At 41.2% G+C, this 14,345-nt stretch overlaps 1 protein-coding gene across 1 annotated transcript in view; it reads left to right on the plus strand.

The window, feature by feature from the left end:
- The first annotated feature begins 825 nt into the window (after positions 1 to 825).
- mtf2 (metal response element binding transcription factor 2) overlaps positions 826 to 14,345 on the plus strand; it is a 30,024-nt gene continuing 16,504 nt past the window's right edge. Inside the window, exons 1-3 of the mRNA XM_034137851.1 lie at positions 826 to 1,064; positions 2,298 to 2,499; positions 5,812 to 5,893. Of these exons, the coding sequence (XP_033993742.1) occupies positions 1,060 to 1,064; positions 2,298 to 2,499; positions 5,812 to 5,893 (289 nt within the window). The 5' untranslated portion in view covers positions 826 to 1,059. The remainder of the gene's footprint in view (positions 1,065 to 2,297; positions 2,500 to 5,811; positions 5,894 to 14,345) is intronic.

Consider the following 14,345-nt stretch of genomic DNA (forward strand, 5'->3'; position numbering starts at 1 on the left):
TGGTACACTCTGAGAAGAAAACCGGGCCTTCAAAATAAAAGTTTGACTTTTTCCCCAAAAAAAAAAAAAAAAAAAAATTCCAATTTTTTTTTTTCAACTTTTTTTTCTTCACTCACACATCCGCGACCCACTCGAAACGGGTCCGCGACCCACTTTTGGGTCGCGACCCACCAGTTGAGAACCACTGGATTAAACCATACAACATGATGTAAATCGTCATAACCATAAGTGGGTTAACAAAAACATTATTTGCAACCATTTTGAGAAGATGTTTTTTCTTCCAAAATATTTCACAGTTCCAGCTTCTTAAATGTGAAGTTTTGCTGCTTTACCTTTGAATATCTTTTTGAGTTTTTTCTGAGTACTTTTACTCCTAATACTGTAAATAAATGTTCCTAATCATACTTGAACACTTTTACTATTTAAGTAGACCATTCTTGATTCTATGGAGGAGGATACGTGCTGACTTTAATCTCAGAATTCTGGGTAAAAAGTCAGAACTTATTTTTCCTTTTTTGAAACTCAGATCTAAATATTTTTTTTAACTTTTGGTCACATCCCATTTTCTTCTCATATGGCCCTAATCCTCTTCCGTACAATGCAGTTATTTTACTTGAAATGTAGTATGTTTACAGTGTGGTATTAGTACTTGTATTCAAGTAAAAAATCTGAATACTTTTTTCACTACTGCCTACAGAATAAGTAATGCTGTAAATATGCAGTGTTCTTGATCTTCTTTAAGGGGCGGATATGCCTTGCTTTGTAAAGGGCCTGCCTACATTTTCAAATGTTTGAAAAAAGGTGAGCGTAGTAGCGACAGCAGTAGCAGTTTAAACGCTTCCCATAATGCACTCCCCGATCATCAGCGGGAAACCAAAATGGCGAACGTGTTGGGGGAAAATGAACCGTTTGTTATCTTCTGAAGAAAGCACGATTCCCGCAAGTTTCCGCGACACACTTTTGAGATAAACTCAAACACAGAAGAAGCGGGATAACCTTTGTCCTTACCATTTTTGTTATTTTATTTCCCCAGTGATTTGTAGAAGCGGAGGTGACCGAATGAGGTATTGTTGTCATGTTTTCCTCCTGTGTGTGGGGGGTGTGGGTCCGACGATCAGCGACCTCTCCGGGGTTAACGTTGCCGCTCTGCATGCGGGTTATTCATGCTAATCCGGCTAAGATGCTAGCTGCTCTAATAGGTTTTACTTTGCAACGTTATCTCGAGCTAGCTATTTATCTTCACCAGAGGCTAAAATTGACCATGTTCCCCCAGTATCCGAACAAAGGGAATCCCGGGCTGACTGGCTAAATGGAAATAGAAATATTAAATATAAGGCTCTAGCTTAATTTAATAACTCAAGACTTACAGCAGAATTTAAAAACTAACAAGGGCAAACTTGTATTAATATATCTGACAAGGGTTGCTGACATTCAATTGCCAGTTTATAGAACGTCAGCTTTAAGTTGCGTTTACTTCGTTTTTGACGTTGAAAAGGCTATAGAAACACTCAGCATTGTCCTGCAGCCATCCCACTGACTGCATGTGGTTGATTACCAATTGGCACTAATTATGAGTATAATCACCTGTTGTGTGTTTCCAATGGAGGGGAAATGGCATGCGTCTCATTTTCAGCCATTGTTTTGTTAAATCTACTGAAACCCAACAGTATATCCTTGTTTTTGCCATTGAGATTATACATACAGGGCAGCACTTCCTTCAGTGGATATTCACAGATATATCTTCACATAATTCGTATTGTATGTTATCCTTTTAAAAGGAATGTATTAGATGGTCCCAATTATAGTGTGGATTGTAGTGTTGCTGTGATTCAACCAGAGTTGTAATTATCAAGGGGGTTTGTGATGTACATAAACTTGAGTAGTATTGGTTAAAAAAAACAGTAGGCATGTATAACAAGGTCAATTGTTTTTACCCTGACTTTGAATTAAACTAATCATAATGATGCATTATATTTATATAGCACTTTTCCCAGTGCTTAAAGAAACTTTACAAGAAAATACAAGAAAATAAGAGAACATGTAACTCCATACATTTTCATTGTTCATGCACTGTTACCTCCATCCTAAATGCATAAATACGTTTGTATTGTTAAATGAACACCCAAGCACCTGGCCTGCAGCACAGAGACTGGGAATTGTATAATGTGACGGATTGAAGTATTATCTGGAATTACTGTAAAAACAAAGAAACTGATTTGTCTCATTACCCCATTGGAAAGGCTTCTCTCCTAATTTAACTGCTGCCATCTTTCCCTTCACCTCCCTTTGTCTTCCAGAGACTCAGGGGTTGTGGATCACCTGTCTGTCCATCACAGAGCCCTCCCCCAGCGGCAGCAGCAGGCCGTACCCTTGTCTCCCAGCAGCCTCTCTGCTCAGGGGGAGTATGGAGAGGACGACATGTCGGACAGGTTCACAGAGGGGCAGGACGTCTTGGCCCGGTGGTCAGACGGCTTGTTCTACTTGGGGACAATCACCAAGGTTAGTGTGGGGGGGATTTACTTATGGCACTAAATTACTTCTATTTATATACACAGTAACACCTAGGAATGGGCTGTATTTAGTAGGGCTGCATGATTTAGAAAAAAATACTAACTGCATTTTTTTTAAACTGATATTGCAATTGCAGTTTGAAGTAATTTTCATTTAAAAAAAAAAAAAAAAAAAACCTTATTCACATTATCTTAAAATAAGGATCTGTACCAAACTACATTTTATTAAATATGTATTGTAAGTCTGTATATTACCTTTTGTAGGCTGGAATTTCTTTGCAGCATGACAATACTTTTATTTTCACATATATTGCATTTACCAAATATTGAGCTTATTGAAATTTAAATATTGCACTAGCCCATATTTTGATTTCGATAACATCCCATTTAAATGTTCAGTCCTTGTATGGAAAGCATCAAAAATGACTATTTCTGAATAATTACCCCAACATTAATTTTATGGTTTCACTTTTATGGTTGCTTTCACAAAATGACACAGAGAATTTTGATAAATATTCATCATATATGAGATTATTATAGCTACGTGGGAACACGCAATTATAAGAACAGCTACGACAGCTGGGTAAGATCAGTCAATCAAATCACTTTACTAAAAACAGCCATTAAAACCAGGAAAGGATTATGATTCGTTATAAAAAAAGTCCAAAATGCAAGCAGTTTCTCACGATATCCATTATAATGATAAATTGCCTCACACTTGTACCACAACCTGCTCCAGTACACAAGATGCTCAAAACACTGGAAACAGCCCAGTGGAATAGCCCCCTAAGTACAGTGGCGGTTTCTCCCTGTTTTTTCGGATTGTAGTTATAATTTAAATAAATAAATAAAAACACTTTGTTTTGTTTAGATAATTCTCCTTTGCTGTGTGTTGCTGCCGGCCCGTCTCTCCCCCACTCTCATGCCCCTTTCACACCAACGCAACTCCGGTTCAAGCTCCGTGCTAGAGCTTTTCTGGTTCAGAACCGGTTCTTCGGTTTAGCGCCGGCTCTTTTCACACCGCTCAGAGCCCGACTGGTGCTGCCGCTGCTGCGTCATGACGTCACAGTTTACGTCCCTGAGTTTCTCCCCAACGCCGGAGCTCACCTCACAACAACAACGGGCCGGGGACTGCGTTGCTTTTAATCATACGAAGCCAGATTAAATTAAATAACGACTTCTCCATCCTTATACTTTTCTCCAGAGTGCCGTGGTTCATTGTTTATTAATGTGTTTCAGCGGCATTTACCGACCGCTGCAGTGCTGGCTGCTCTTCCACGAGTGTATTCTCCCGTTAGCTCCGGGTTAGCTCACACGGCTCTAAAGTATTCACTGTCTGACTGTCACACAAGCAGCTGATACATATCCCCAGTTCCCCTTAAGTGAATGTGTGTCAGTCTGAATTGACGCTGTTTGGTGTCAGTCTGAATTGACGCTGTTTGGCATCACAACGCTGTTATGAAAGTTTCTCTGGTATAACATGGGTGATGTTAGCATAGCAACCGAAGCTAAACTGACTACTTGCTAAGCAGTTTTCTACAGGCACTTTTTACCGACGTATTTTTCATTATGATTCTACTTGTGATAGTCGGACATGACAACCTGTGCAGCCCATGTATTGATTCCATCCGATAGCTGCTATAATAACAAACAAAACGTCTGCCTGCTCTCCACAATGATCAATAACAGCGAACGCATGGTCAAAGTAAGGTACAAATAAACAGAATCACACGAAGCCTGGTTAGTGTTGCCTGACTTTATAAAGTGTGTTTTTTTTAACAAGTGTGTGGTTGCGTTCTAGTCACTTTGCTCAGCACTACTGCTTGTTACAACTTTTATTTGCCGTACTCGCCTTAAGTGTTAGCTCAGGTTAATCTCGCCCCCCTCCGACGTAAGCGTGACGTATGCGGTTCTTGCTTCTAGACGGACAACTTTTTGGTGCTCGAAACGAACCGGATTCCGGAGCTATGACGCTGCTCCGCTGCGGTGTGAACAGGAAAACCCGGTGCTTTTCAAGCACCAGCACCGAACCGGCCCTGAAACACCGTTGGTGTGAAAGGGGTATCATTGAGTATTTTACAAAGAGTGAAACAAACAGCGCCCCTCTAGATGTTATGGTGAAACAGTAGATTGCATTCACTGTTGCGAGAGGAGGCCAGCCGAATCGGGCTTCCCTTGGTGAAAAAAAATGGAGGGATTGACCAATCAGATGAGGCCCACGTGATGCCCCTGCCAACCTGTGATTGGTCAGGGCCATGCCAAGGGAAGCCAGCCGCCTCTGGCTTCCCTTCAGAGGCGGCTGGCGGCTGGCGATTTGATTGGACACTGCCATCCAATCAAATCACATCAACATCAGTTTTACTATGTACTGTAGTAGCCTACTGTAACTGTCATCACCGCCGTTTGAAATTATCAAGCAAATGAAGCATTATTTATTCCATATAGGGCCCGATCACCTGAATAGATCAGATTGTTTATATTTTTTAGTTACTTTTGGACTACGGACTGAGCTAATTACAGAGACGAGGACTGTTGCTGCACTTGCCGTGTGTTAGAAAGGGAAGGGAAGAGAAGGTGGACTATCGCATGCAAATGTTTCTGTACATAATTGTTTTTGAATTCATGTGTTTCATACACGCCTACTGATACTTTGATGTGAACGTAAAACTTTAAAGGTCTCCTGATTTACTTTGTGAATGAATGCTTCTTTTTTAGTCATTACCGAATCTGCACTGCGCATTGAGCGGCTGGTATTGCATTTTGGGGGGGGGGGGGGGGTGGTGTGTCTGCATAAATTAATAAGAAAATGCTTAAATTAATAAGACGAGAGAGTTTCAGCTGGAGAGTGCGGACCTGTCGGTTAGATAACAGGCGTGTGCAAGTCCTGCATCTGTGTGATACAAATGTGTGTAAAATGATACCGGGCGCTGTAATCACTCATCTGTTTACGTTATTGACCACCCCCCCCAACCCCAAAAAATGGGCTTCCCCTACATTTTTCCCCACGCCACGCTACTGCCTAAGTAGGCCTCCAAATGCACATATCTGACTGTTTCAAACCTTTGTGCCCTTATTATATCCCTTTTTTTTTAACACAACTTTAGCTTAGCTTGTAGCCTAGTTTATTTTCAGCCCCTTTAGTCTTAGGATGCAAGGACTCCACCTGGAGAAATCCTCAAAATTTGGCAGATGTGACGTACTGGACTTGTTCGAAGATTCCAGATGCGTTGGCACTAAATAAATGCTTTTAAGAACAGTGTGGCATTTAGAAAGACATCCATCTATTTTGTTTCTCCTTCAGATAAATCAGGAGAAGCAGAGGTGCTTTGTGGTTTTCGAGGATCGTTCAAAGTCTTGGGTTCTGTGGAAGGATATTCAGACAGGTAAGTTCTTCAACTTGAAGATTGACATGGACTGCTTTTATTTAACACCTGGATTTTACTGTTAAATAAAAGGGCATTCCTCAACCATTCACAGGTAATCTAAAAGGTGCAATGTTATTTTATTTCCTGGCAGCATCTGGACTTTAGACTCTTTACAGCAGGGGTGGGGAACCTTTTTCCTCAAGGGCCATTTCAATTTTTCAACATCCTCCGAGGGCCGTACAAATGATTGACCTCTGCTTAAAAATACTAAAATCACAGCCCATTCATTTTGCCTTTCTTTCATGCTGTGCAAAGAAAAAGCAACCTCTTAATCCAGATATCTTACCATGACTCGCGCATGCATTCACGTGCACGGTTGTGGCATGACCACCAAAACAGAAATATATGGACACAAGATGTGTGCAAATGTATTTAGTTTCCTATCGAACATGAATTAAGTGGGGGGGGGGACCTAACCTCCTCTAGGGGGGTCCAGAGGGCATGCTCCCCCGGGAATATTTTTTTTTTTTAAATGTTGAAGTTAAAAGCATCAATCTGGTGCACTTTGAGAGCAACATTAGCCGATCTATGGATACATCTCTCAACACCCATATGAAACAGAACTGTAAGCAGATTTTATTTTTCTTTATGGATATTTTACAAATCACACTCCTTTTAAACTGTATTCTTGTTTATTAATTAACAACTTTATTTTACTGTCATATAGTATTTTATACCTGTTTACTTTATTCTCTTGTTTTTTTATAACTATAACGGGCCGTCTCCACGGCAGCGTTAAAAAAATCTTGGAGGTGGGCGTATCTGAGGCTTGGGGATTTTTTTGCGATCAACCAATCACATGAATCTCCCGCCCGCGACATATGAAGCCAAAAAGCCTGAAGTAAACTGGATATAAACTCCCCAAAACAGGCGAAAACATACCACTGTCTCTGCCACCTCCCTCCATGCCTGGCTCCTCCGGTTTATATCCCGGTAGGTCTGGTCATAAAGCACCGGGTGATTCGCTACCGCTAATTTCTCCTCCATGTTTTGGAATATGAGGAAATGACCTGCGGTCTGTCTCTCCCAGCATACACGCCGTTTGATTGGCTAGAGCTTGAACTGTCAGATTTGCGTACACGGGATTTGATTGGCTGACGCTTCCTCCTCAGCTTCAAAAGTTGAACATTGTTCAACTTTGGATCTTGAAAATCCTGAGAATCTCCGCTCGCCTGCCCACAATGCATTTCGGCGAAAGCGAAAAAAAGTGACGTCACCCCATTCAAAGTGAATGGGCAGAAGCGTTTCAAGATTTTTTAACGCTGCCGTGGAGACGGCCCGTAATGATCATATAAAGATGTGCCTTTACCTCACTGGTTGTAGAAAAAGCTTCTTATATTCGTTAGCATAGCTAGCTAACCAGATGCTAATAACAACAAAGTTATTGACTGTATGATCAGTATGACAGATGAGCAGATCGCCAATCGGCTTAAAACTAAAGACACAGCCACGCAAAAACTGCGGCATGTGTACGCCTCCTTATGGGTACTGCAATTTCTGAAGTGCCGGAGCGGCGTTCTGGTGCTCTCCGGCAGAACTACACCCCTGTCAGACGAGACATATACCACGTGATGACACGTTAGGCTCGTGTTGTGTTCAAGGACCGTGGCCAGGAAAAACAGGCACTCGCTTGTTTAATTATTTTGCGGTCTAGATTTCTTTAATTTTTTTCTTTTTTGCGTGTGTTTATAAATTACCTCGAGGGCCATACCAAATGGTCTCGCGGTCCGTATACGGACCGGAGGCCGGAGGTTCCCCACCCCTGCTTTACAGTTTCTGAGGGATTTTGCTCAAATTCTTTAGTTGGATTAGTTGTTTGCTCTCCAACCCTCCCCCTGTCTGCCTTCCTTATCTCCCCTCTCTTGGTGCTGGCAGTTAACTGACCACAATGACCACAATTCAAAATAAGAATAGGGGAGAGATACACTGCACCCGAGTGGCTCGGGTCCCACTCCTCCAGATACATCAATTAGTCATTACATGAGTTTTGATGTAAAAAAAGAAACATTTTAACAAACATCCACCATTTAATTTTCTACGATCTTGGCAAGTTTCTAGTGAGCAGATCCGGGCCCCCCAGTAGCACGACTGGTAGAGCCTGTACTCTGTACTTAGTTCAACGGCCTGGGTTTTATGCCAGATCTCTCTTTTTGCCCTGCCCTTCTCCAATCTGTTGCTATCTCACAAACAGAAATGTAAAATAAAAATCTCCAAATAAAATAAATCACTTGAGATCCACATGTTCCTGCACAGCTGTATGTAAAGAGTTATTTATTACTTATTAGATTAAAGAGAAAACGTATTAGTGCATTCGCACTAATACGTTTTCTCTTTAATCTTCTTCTTCTTATTAGGGCCCGAGCACTAAGTGCGAGGAACCTATTGTTATTGGTGGAATTATTCTTCTTCTGCTGGCGTTTCCTATTTTTGAGGGCTTTAGGACGCTTCAAAAGTTGTATAATTTTGCACGGACGCCAGGACCGGTGACAAATTTGACATTCTGCAGTCAATGGGTTCAAATTGTCCAACATGCTTGCTAGCGCCACCTATATGCAGGGTTCGTACGGGTGCTGGAAATCCTTGAAAATGCTTGAAATTTAATGAGGTGTTTTCAAGGTTTGAAAAGTGCTTGGATTTTGGATAAAGTGCTTGAAATTGTACTTGCGTTACTTTTATAATAAATTGCTGTCTGACTGAATAGTTCGCTTTTTTCGATAAAAAAAAAAGAGAAAGAAGTCGGAGCAAGCTTAATTCCTTTTCATAAAAAGACAGCTCCGCTCCAGCCTTCCCGCGCTATGCGCGTGACCTGCCGGTTTGTTTTAATGTGTCCTGGGCATTCTGATGACAGACAGTAATAGATGACATTGCGCCAGGAAGTTGCCGTTTCAACGAGCGTTGGCTAGCAGAAAACATATACAAGCCATGGCTAAGACAAACCCACAAGTAGCCTCGTGCAAAGTTTGCTAAAAGGGCTTTCAACTATTTACGATGGGTCTGCGCTGCCGAGCCACAAAGTTAAACCGTAGTAGAGCATTTTGGATTAGGCTGACGTTACTAGCTTAAACAAACGTGACGTGTAACGTTAGCAAGCTGAATAGCGAACTCTATAAGCGAGAGTCAAAACGTTTAGAGGAGTGTACCTATGTTAATATGTGCGTGACAGTTGTCATCCTGTGGTGTTCAGATGAAGCACTCACTGTTGTCATTACACTTTAGCTTGTTAACATGTTGTTATAAATTGTAAACTGAGGATTTGACCGCGTTGCTATGGTTGCTCATTTTAGAAACAGGCATTTAGATAAAGTCTTGCAGCATTGTACAAGTAAAAATAAATGTTGCTTTAATCTCACGTAATGTAGAAAAATCACAGTTTTCCTTTTTAATAGTATAAGGCTGTGTCTTAAGTACTTAAAATAACGTGCAAATGATTGTACACAATTACTATTTACAAATGTAAATCGTAACCATTTTGAGTCTATTTTTATGCAGTTCTGCATGAATTTATTGAAGTGTGATTTGTCTGATTGTTTTCCCCCAGGTTATATGGGATGCCGAGTCTTACTTACAGATGGGCCACTAATTTAGAAATATTAAACTTTGTTTTCTTTTTCTTTAATTTATCATCCTCATGTAGAATGCTATTACGAAACACACATTTGGTTGTTTATAGCATAAAGAACATCTGATTGAATGTGCGGTAGTGAAATAATAATTTGAGTATAAGTGTATATATCAATATGTAATTTACCACAGCTGTAAGCTGCTTGAAAATGCACCTTAAAAGTGCTTAAAGTGCTTGAATTTCGCTTTGAAAAAGGTGTAAGAACCCTGTTAATTGCTTTCAGAACTAATTATTTAGTTCCTCAGGGTGCGTTCACACCAGCCGTTTATAGTCCGGTTGAATCGAACCCTTGTGCGTTTAGCCGCTTGGTGCGGTTCATTTGGGTCGGTGTGAACACAGTCCGAGACCTCTGAAGTGAACTAAACAACCGGACTCTGGTCCGCTAAAATAGGTGGTCTCGGAAAGCTTGCTTGCGAACTCTGGAGCGGTTCATTGCTGGTGTGAACGCAGTCCGCACCAAAACATAGGAAGCGTAGTATTTACGTGTCACAAGAACGCGGGTGTCTTCATTTCTTTAGTGAAAGAGTGAAGCAGAATGATGTGTTGAACACAGGTTGAACAGTGTCGTGTAAAGTAAAAACAGCTATAAAACTAAAAACTATACATAATAGTCAGAGCCACCTGCTGTCGGTGAAACCCCCTCCTTACTGCAGAACGTCTATTATTATATGTGTTCTAATGTTTTGTATCGCACGTTGTCTGATTATATAATCATATGCGCCGTTGCTGTTGATATGCTCTCCAGATTAACAACAGCATGAAAATAACCTGCCGATGTTCCATGGCGGAGGCTCCGGTAGAAATTGCCGGGATTTGCGTTTTTACCCCCTTAATGTCTGACCAATTGTTGAACAGCATTTCCGAGCACATGACTTGTGTTTAAAGTTTATAGTCCGTTTGAATTTTGCCCGTGTGAACGCAAACCGAACCTTCTGAAAAATGAAACAATGTAACAAACTGTGGTCTGGTGCGCACCAGAGAAGCGGACTATTAGGTGTGAATAGAGTGGTGAAGTCACGCCCATCTACTTCCGCCCCATGGGACCTTATTTCGGAAAAATAATGTATTGAAGTCAATGGAGAGAGAAAACTTATCTTTCGATCCCGTTTGAATTGTGCCATGAATTACACATATGATATTTGTCAATCTTAAAAAATCATTTCCATGTCAAAAAAGTCACAGTTTGTCGTAAAACTGTTGAAATATAAGACTATGAAAAATACGCAACTAGAAAGACTACAAATCCCAGAGTCGCGTAAGTGATGTCACAATTGTTTTCCTCCACTAAGAGATAGCTAAGATCAGCGCCATATAGATAATCTATCTATATGGCGCTGGCTAAGATAAGATAACTTTAACAAGATGCCTGTGTGCTTAGTACCAGGTTGTTATCATACCAGCAATGGGTCTTGCTCGTTCTTTCGCTTCCCGTCTGATGAAAGGACCAGGAGTGTCTGGATCAAGCTAGCTAGTAGCTAGCACGTTAGTTGGCATTACAGCCTTGTCATTTGTATTAGCCTTAACATGAAGTAACATTAAGCAAAATCGTAATTGCGATTAAAATACGATTAATTGAGCAGGCCTACCAGGAAGGATTCTTGCCTAGCTTTCTAGTTAGTGCGAATGCTGTTTACAGCATTCCATTATAGTTCTTCGATTCTTTAATCATCTTCTTATTATTATTTCACCAAATAGTTTGGCTCTCAATAACTTCAGCATACTTTCAGCTACAGAAACCATTCAAATATCAAACTATTCAGCCTTTTCAGCACATGATGGGGAAACTTTCAACTTTTTCAAAGTATTTTATACTTTTCAAAATATTCAGCTTTTTAAACTCTTTTTTAAACATGTAACTCAATGGGCGGAACCTTCAAATCCTCTTTTACCTACACCTTGCGCCAAATGCTACTTCTTCCATATACTTTCAGCTAGACACTTCATTCCAACTTTAAAATGATCACAAGACCTTCAGCTATAAAACTTATTTTTCAGATTTTTGATATCCTTTACAGTTTTTGACTTAAACGTTTAAGTTTTGGTACATTTTCAGGCCGTTTTCGATTTTATAATGGGTGTCGATGGGGCGACTCTTCAAATCTTCTTTTAACTACACCGTGTGGAAAATGCTACTCCTTCCACATTCATTCTGCTAGAGACTTCATTCCAACTTTAAAATGATCACAAGCCCTTCAGCTATAAAACTTATTTTTCTGATTTTATATCTTTTACGGTTTTTGACTTAACGTTTACGTTTTGGTACATTTTCAGGCTGTTTTAGATTTTATAATGGGTGTCTATGGGAGGGACTATTCAGGGCTAGAGTGTGTGACATCATCACTTCGAGTGTAGAGGGTCTTAAAAATCATCGGAAAAAATATTTTAAAACTGCTCTGAGCCAAAATATACAATCTATTCAAATAATTTCAAAAGATTTCAGGAGCATAATTAGTCTGGCCTGCTCAATTGCCTTCATCATATCAAACGGACCCACCGTTCTGGCCCAATAGTGATCTGAGTGACAAAAAGTCCACCGAGCTCCCAATAGACTCCCATGTTAAATTTGTCCGGAACTTTCTTCAGAACAGAGAGAAGTAAACTTTAGACAAACTGCTCCCACCCCCAAAAAAAACATATCAGTTCATTGGGGTTCCCTGATGCTCACTTTCTGGTCATTGTTTTATAGGAGCCATAGTTTTTGAACAGGTGGCAAAATTGTCAGATATAATCCTCAATGCATTCTTAATGGGACTCAGTGCTGCAGTTGGTAACCATGGTGTTGCTGGGCAGATTGGGGCCACACACCTGAGTGACATTATCTAATCAGAGCAGACACGCCCACAGACAGACTGGTACACGCACACACAAACACTGGATGTTTATACTACATATGTTCTCACACACACACACACACACACACATAGTCAGAAAGGGACACACATACCCCTTTCACACCAAGGCTTTTCCCCTTCTAGCTCCGTGCTAGAGCTTTTCTGGTTCAGAACCGGTTCTTCGGTTTAGCGCCGGCTCTTTTCACACCGCTCAGAGCCCGACTGGTGCTGCCGCTGCTGCGTCATGACGTCACAGTTTACGTCGCTGAGTTTCTCCCCAACGGAGCTCACCTCACAACAACAACGGGCCGGGGACTGTGTCGGGTCGATGATCGTGTTGCTTTTAATCATACGAAGCCAGATTAAATTAAATAACGACTTCTCCAACCTTATACTTTTCTCCAGAGTGCCGTGGTTCATTGTTTATTAATGTGTTTCAGCGGCATTTACCGACCGCTGCAGTGCTGACTGCTCTTCAACGGGAGTGTATTCTGCCGTTAGCTCCGGGTTAGCTCACACGGCTCTAAAGTATTCACTGTCTGACTGTCACACAAGCAGCTGTTACATATCCCCAGTTCCCCTTAAGTGAATGTGTGTCAGTCTGAATTGACGCTGTTTGGCATCACAACGCTGTTATGAAAGTTTCTCTGGTATAACATGGGTGATGTTAGCATAGCAACCGAAGCTAAACTGACTACTTGCTAAGCCGTTTTATACAGGCACTTTTTACCGGCGTATTTTTCATTATGATTCTACTTGTGATAGTCGGACATGACAACCTGTGCAGCCCATGTATTGATTCCATCCGATAGCTGCTATAATAACAAACAAAACGTCTGCCTGCTCTCCACAATGATCAATAACAGCGAACGGATGGTCAAAGTAAGGTACAAATAAACAGAATCACACGAAGCCTGGTTAGTGTTGCCTGACTTTATAAAGCGTGTTTTTTTTTTTACAAGTGTGTGGTTGCGTTCTAGTCACTTTGCTCAGCACTACTGCTGGTTACAACTTTTATTTGCCGTACTCGCCTTAACTGTTATCTCAGGTTAATCTCGCCCCCCTCCGACGTAAGCGGTTCTTGCTTCTACACGGACAACTTTTTGGTGCTCGAAACGAACCGGATTCCGGAGCTTAGAGGCTGCTCCGCTGCGGTGTGAACAGGAAAACCCGGTGCTTTTCAAGCACCAGCACCGAACCGGCCCCGAAACACCGTTGGTGTGAATGGGGTAACAGTCAGACAGGGACACACAAACACTGAACATCTCTAACACACACACACACAATTTTTACCAAAAGCAGCTACCGTTTTTAAACTATAGTAAGAAATGAAAGAGGTTTATTTCTCCTTCAGAACAATGGAAAGGCTCTCCTTTCCCACATCTCCATGGAAACCTTTGATCTCACGTAAACAGGTGTTTGATAACGTTGTCACCATGGTAACCTTTGATCTCTGGGCTTACACACACATGTGTTTGTAAACATTCATTCACTACTACTTACATTTAATATCTAACTCCTTCAGCCTACTTCCAGCTGCAGAAACCATTTAACCTATTAACTTATTCAGCTATTTCAGGACATTGAGGCTATACATCTTGTTGTTTATACCTTTTTTAAACCTTTTCTTTAAATAGAAAAGCCGGCCCGGCTAAAGTAACTGGATGGCCTACCTGCCTGTCAGCCTTCCATCTCGTGCACAAACTTATCTCGTGCCCTCATTGGTCATGTTCGTGCATGTTCGTGTGTGTTGGAGGAGGGGCTCTGTAAGAAAGTCTGAAGGAAGGGGCAGATTTTTTCCGGCTGCGTAGTTTCAAATTCTAGCGCTCTCGAGCTGGTTTCTCCATTCTTACCTACCCTACCTTTAATGATTAAACAAGAGCTTCATCACACAATGCTGATTAAGTCTCTGGCAACTTTGCAACTCTGACCTTCAGATGGGCTCGCTGTATCTCCC

The sequence above is a fragment of the Trematomus bernacchii genome, unplaced genomic scaffold (genome assembly GCF_902827165.1).
Source record: "Trematomus bernacchii unplaced genomic scaffold, fTreBer1.1, whole genome shotgun sequence".
NCBI lineage: Eukaryota > Metazoa > Chordata > Actinopteri > Perciformes > Nototheniidae > Trematomus > Trematomus bernacchii.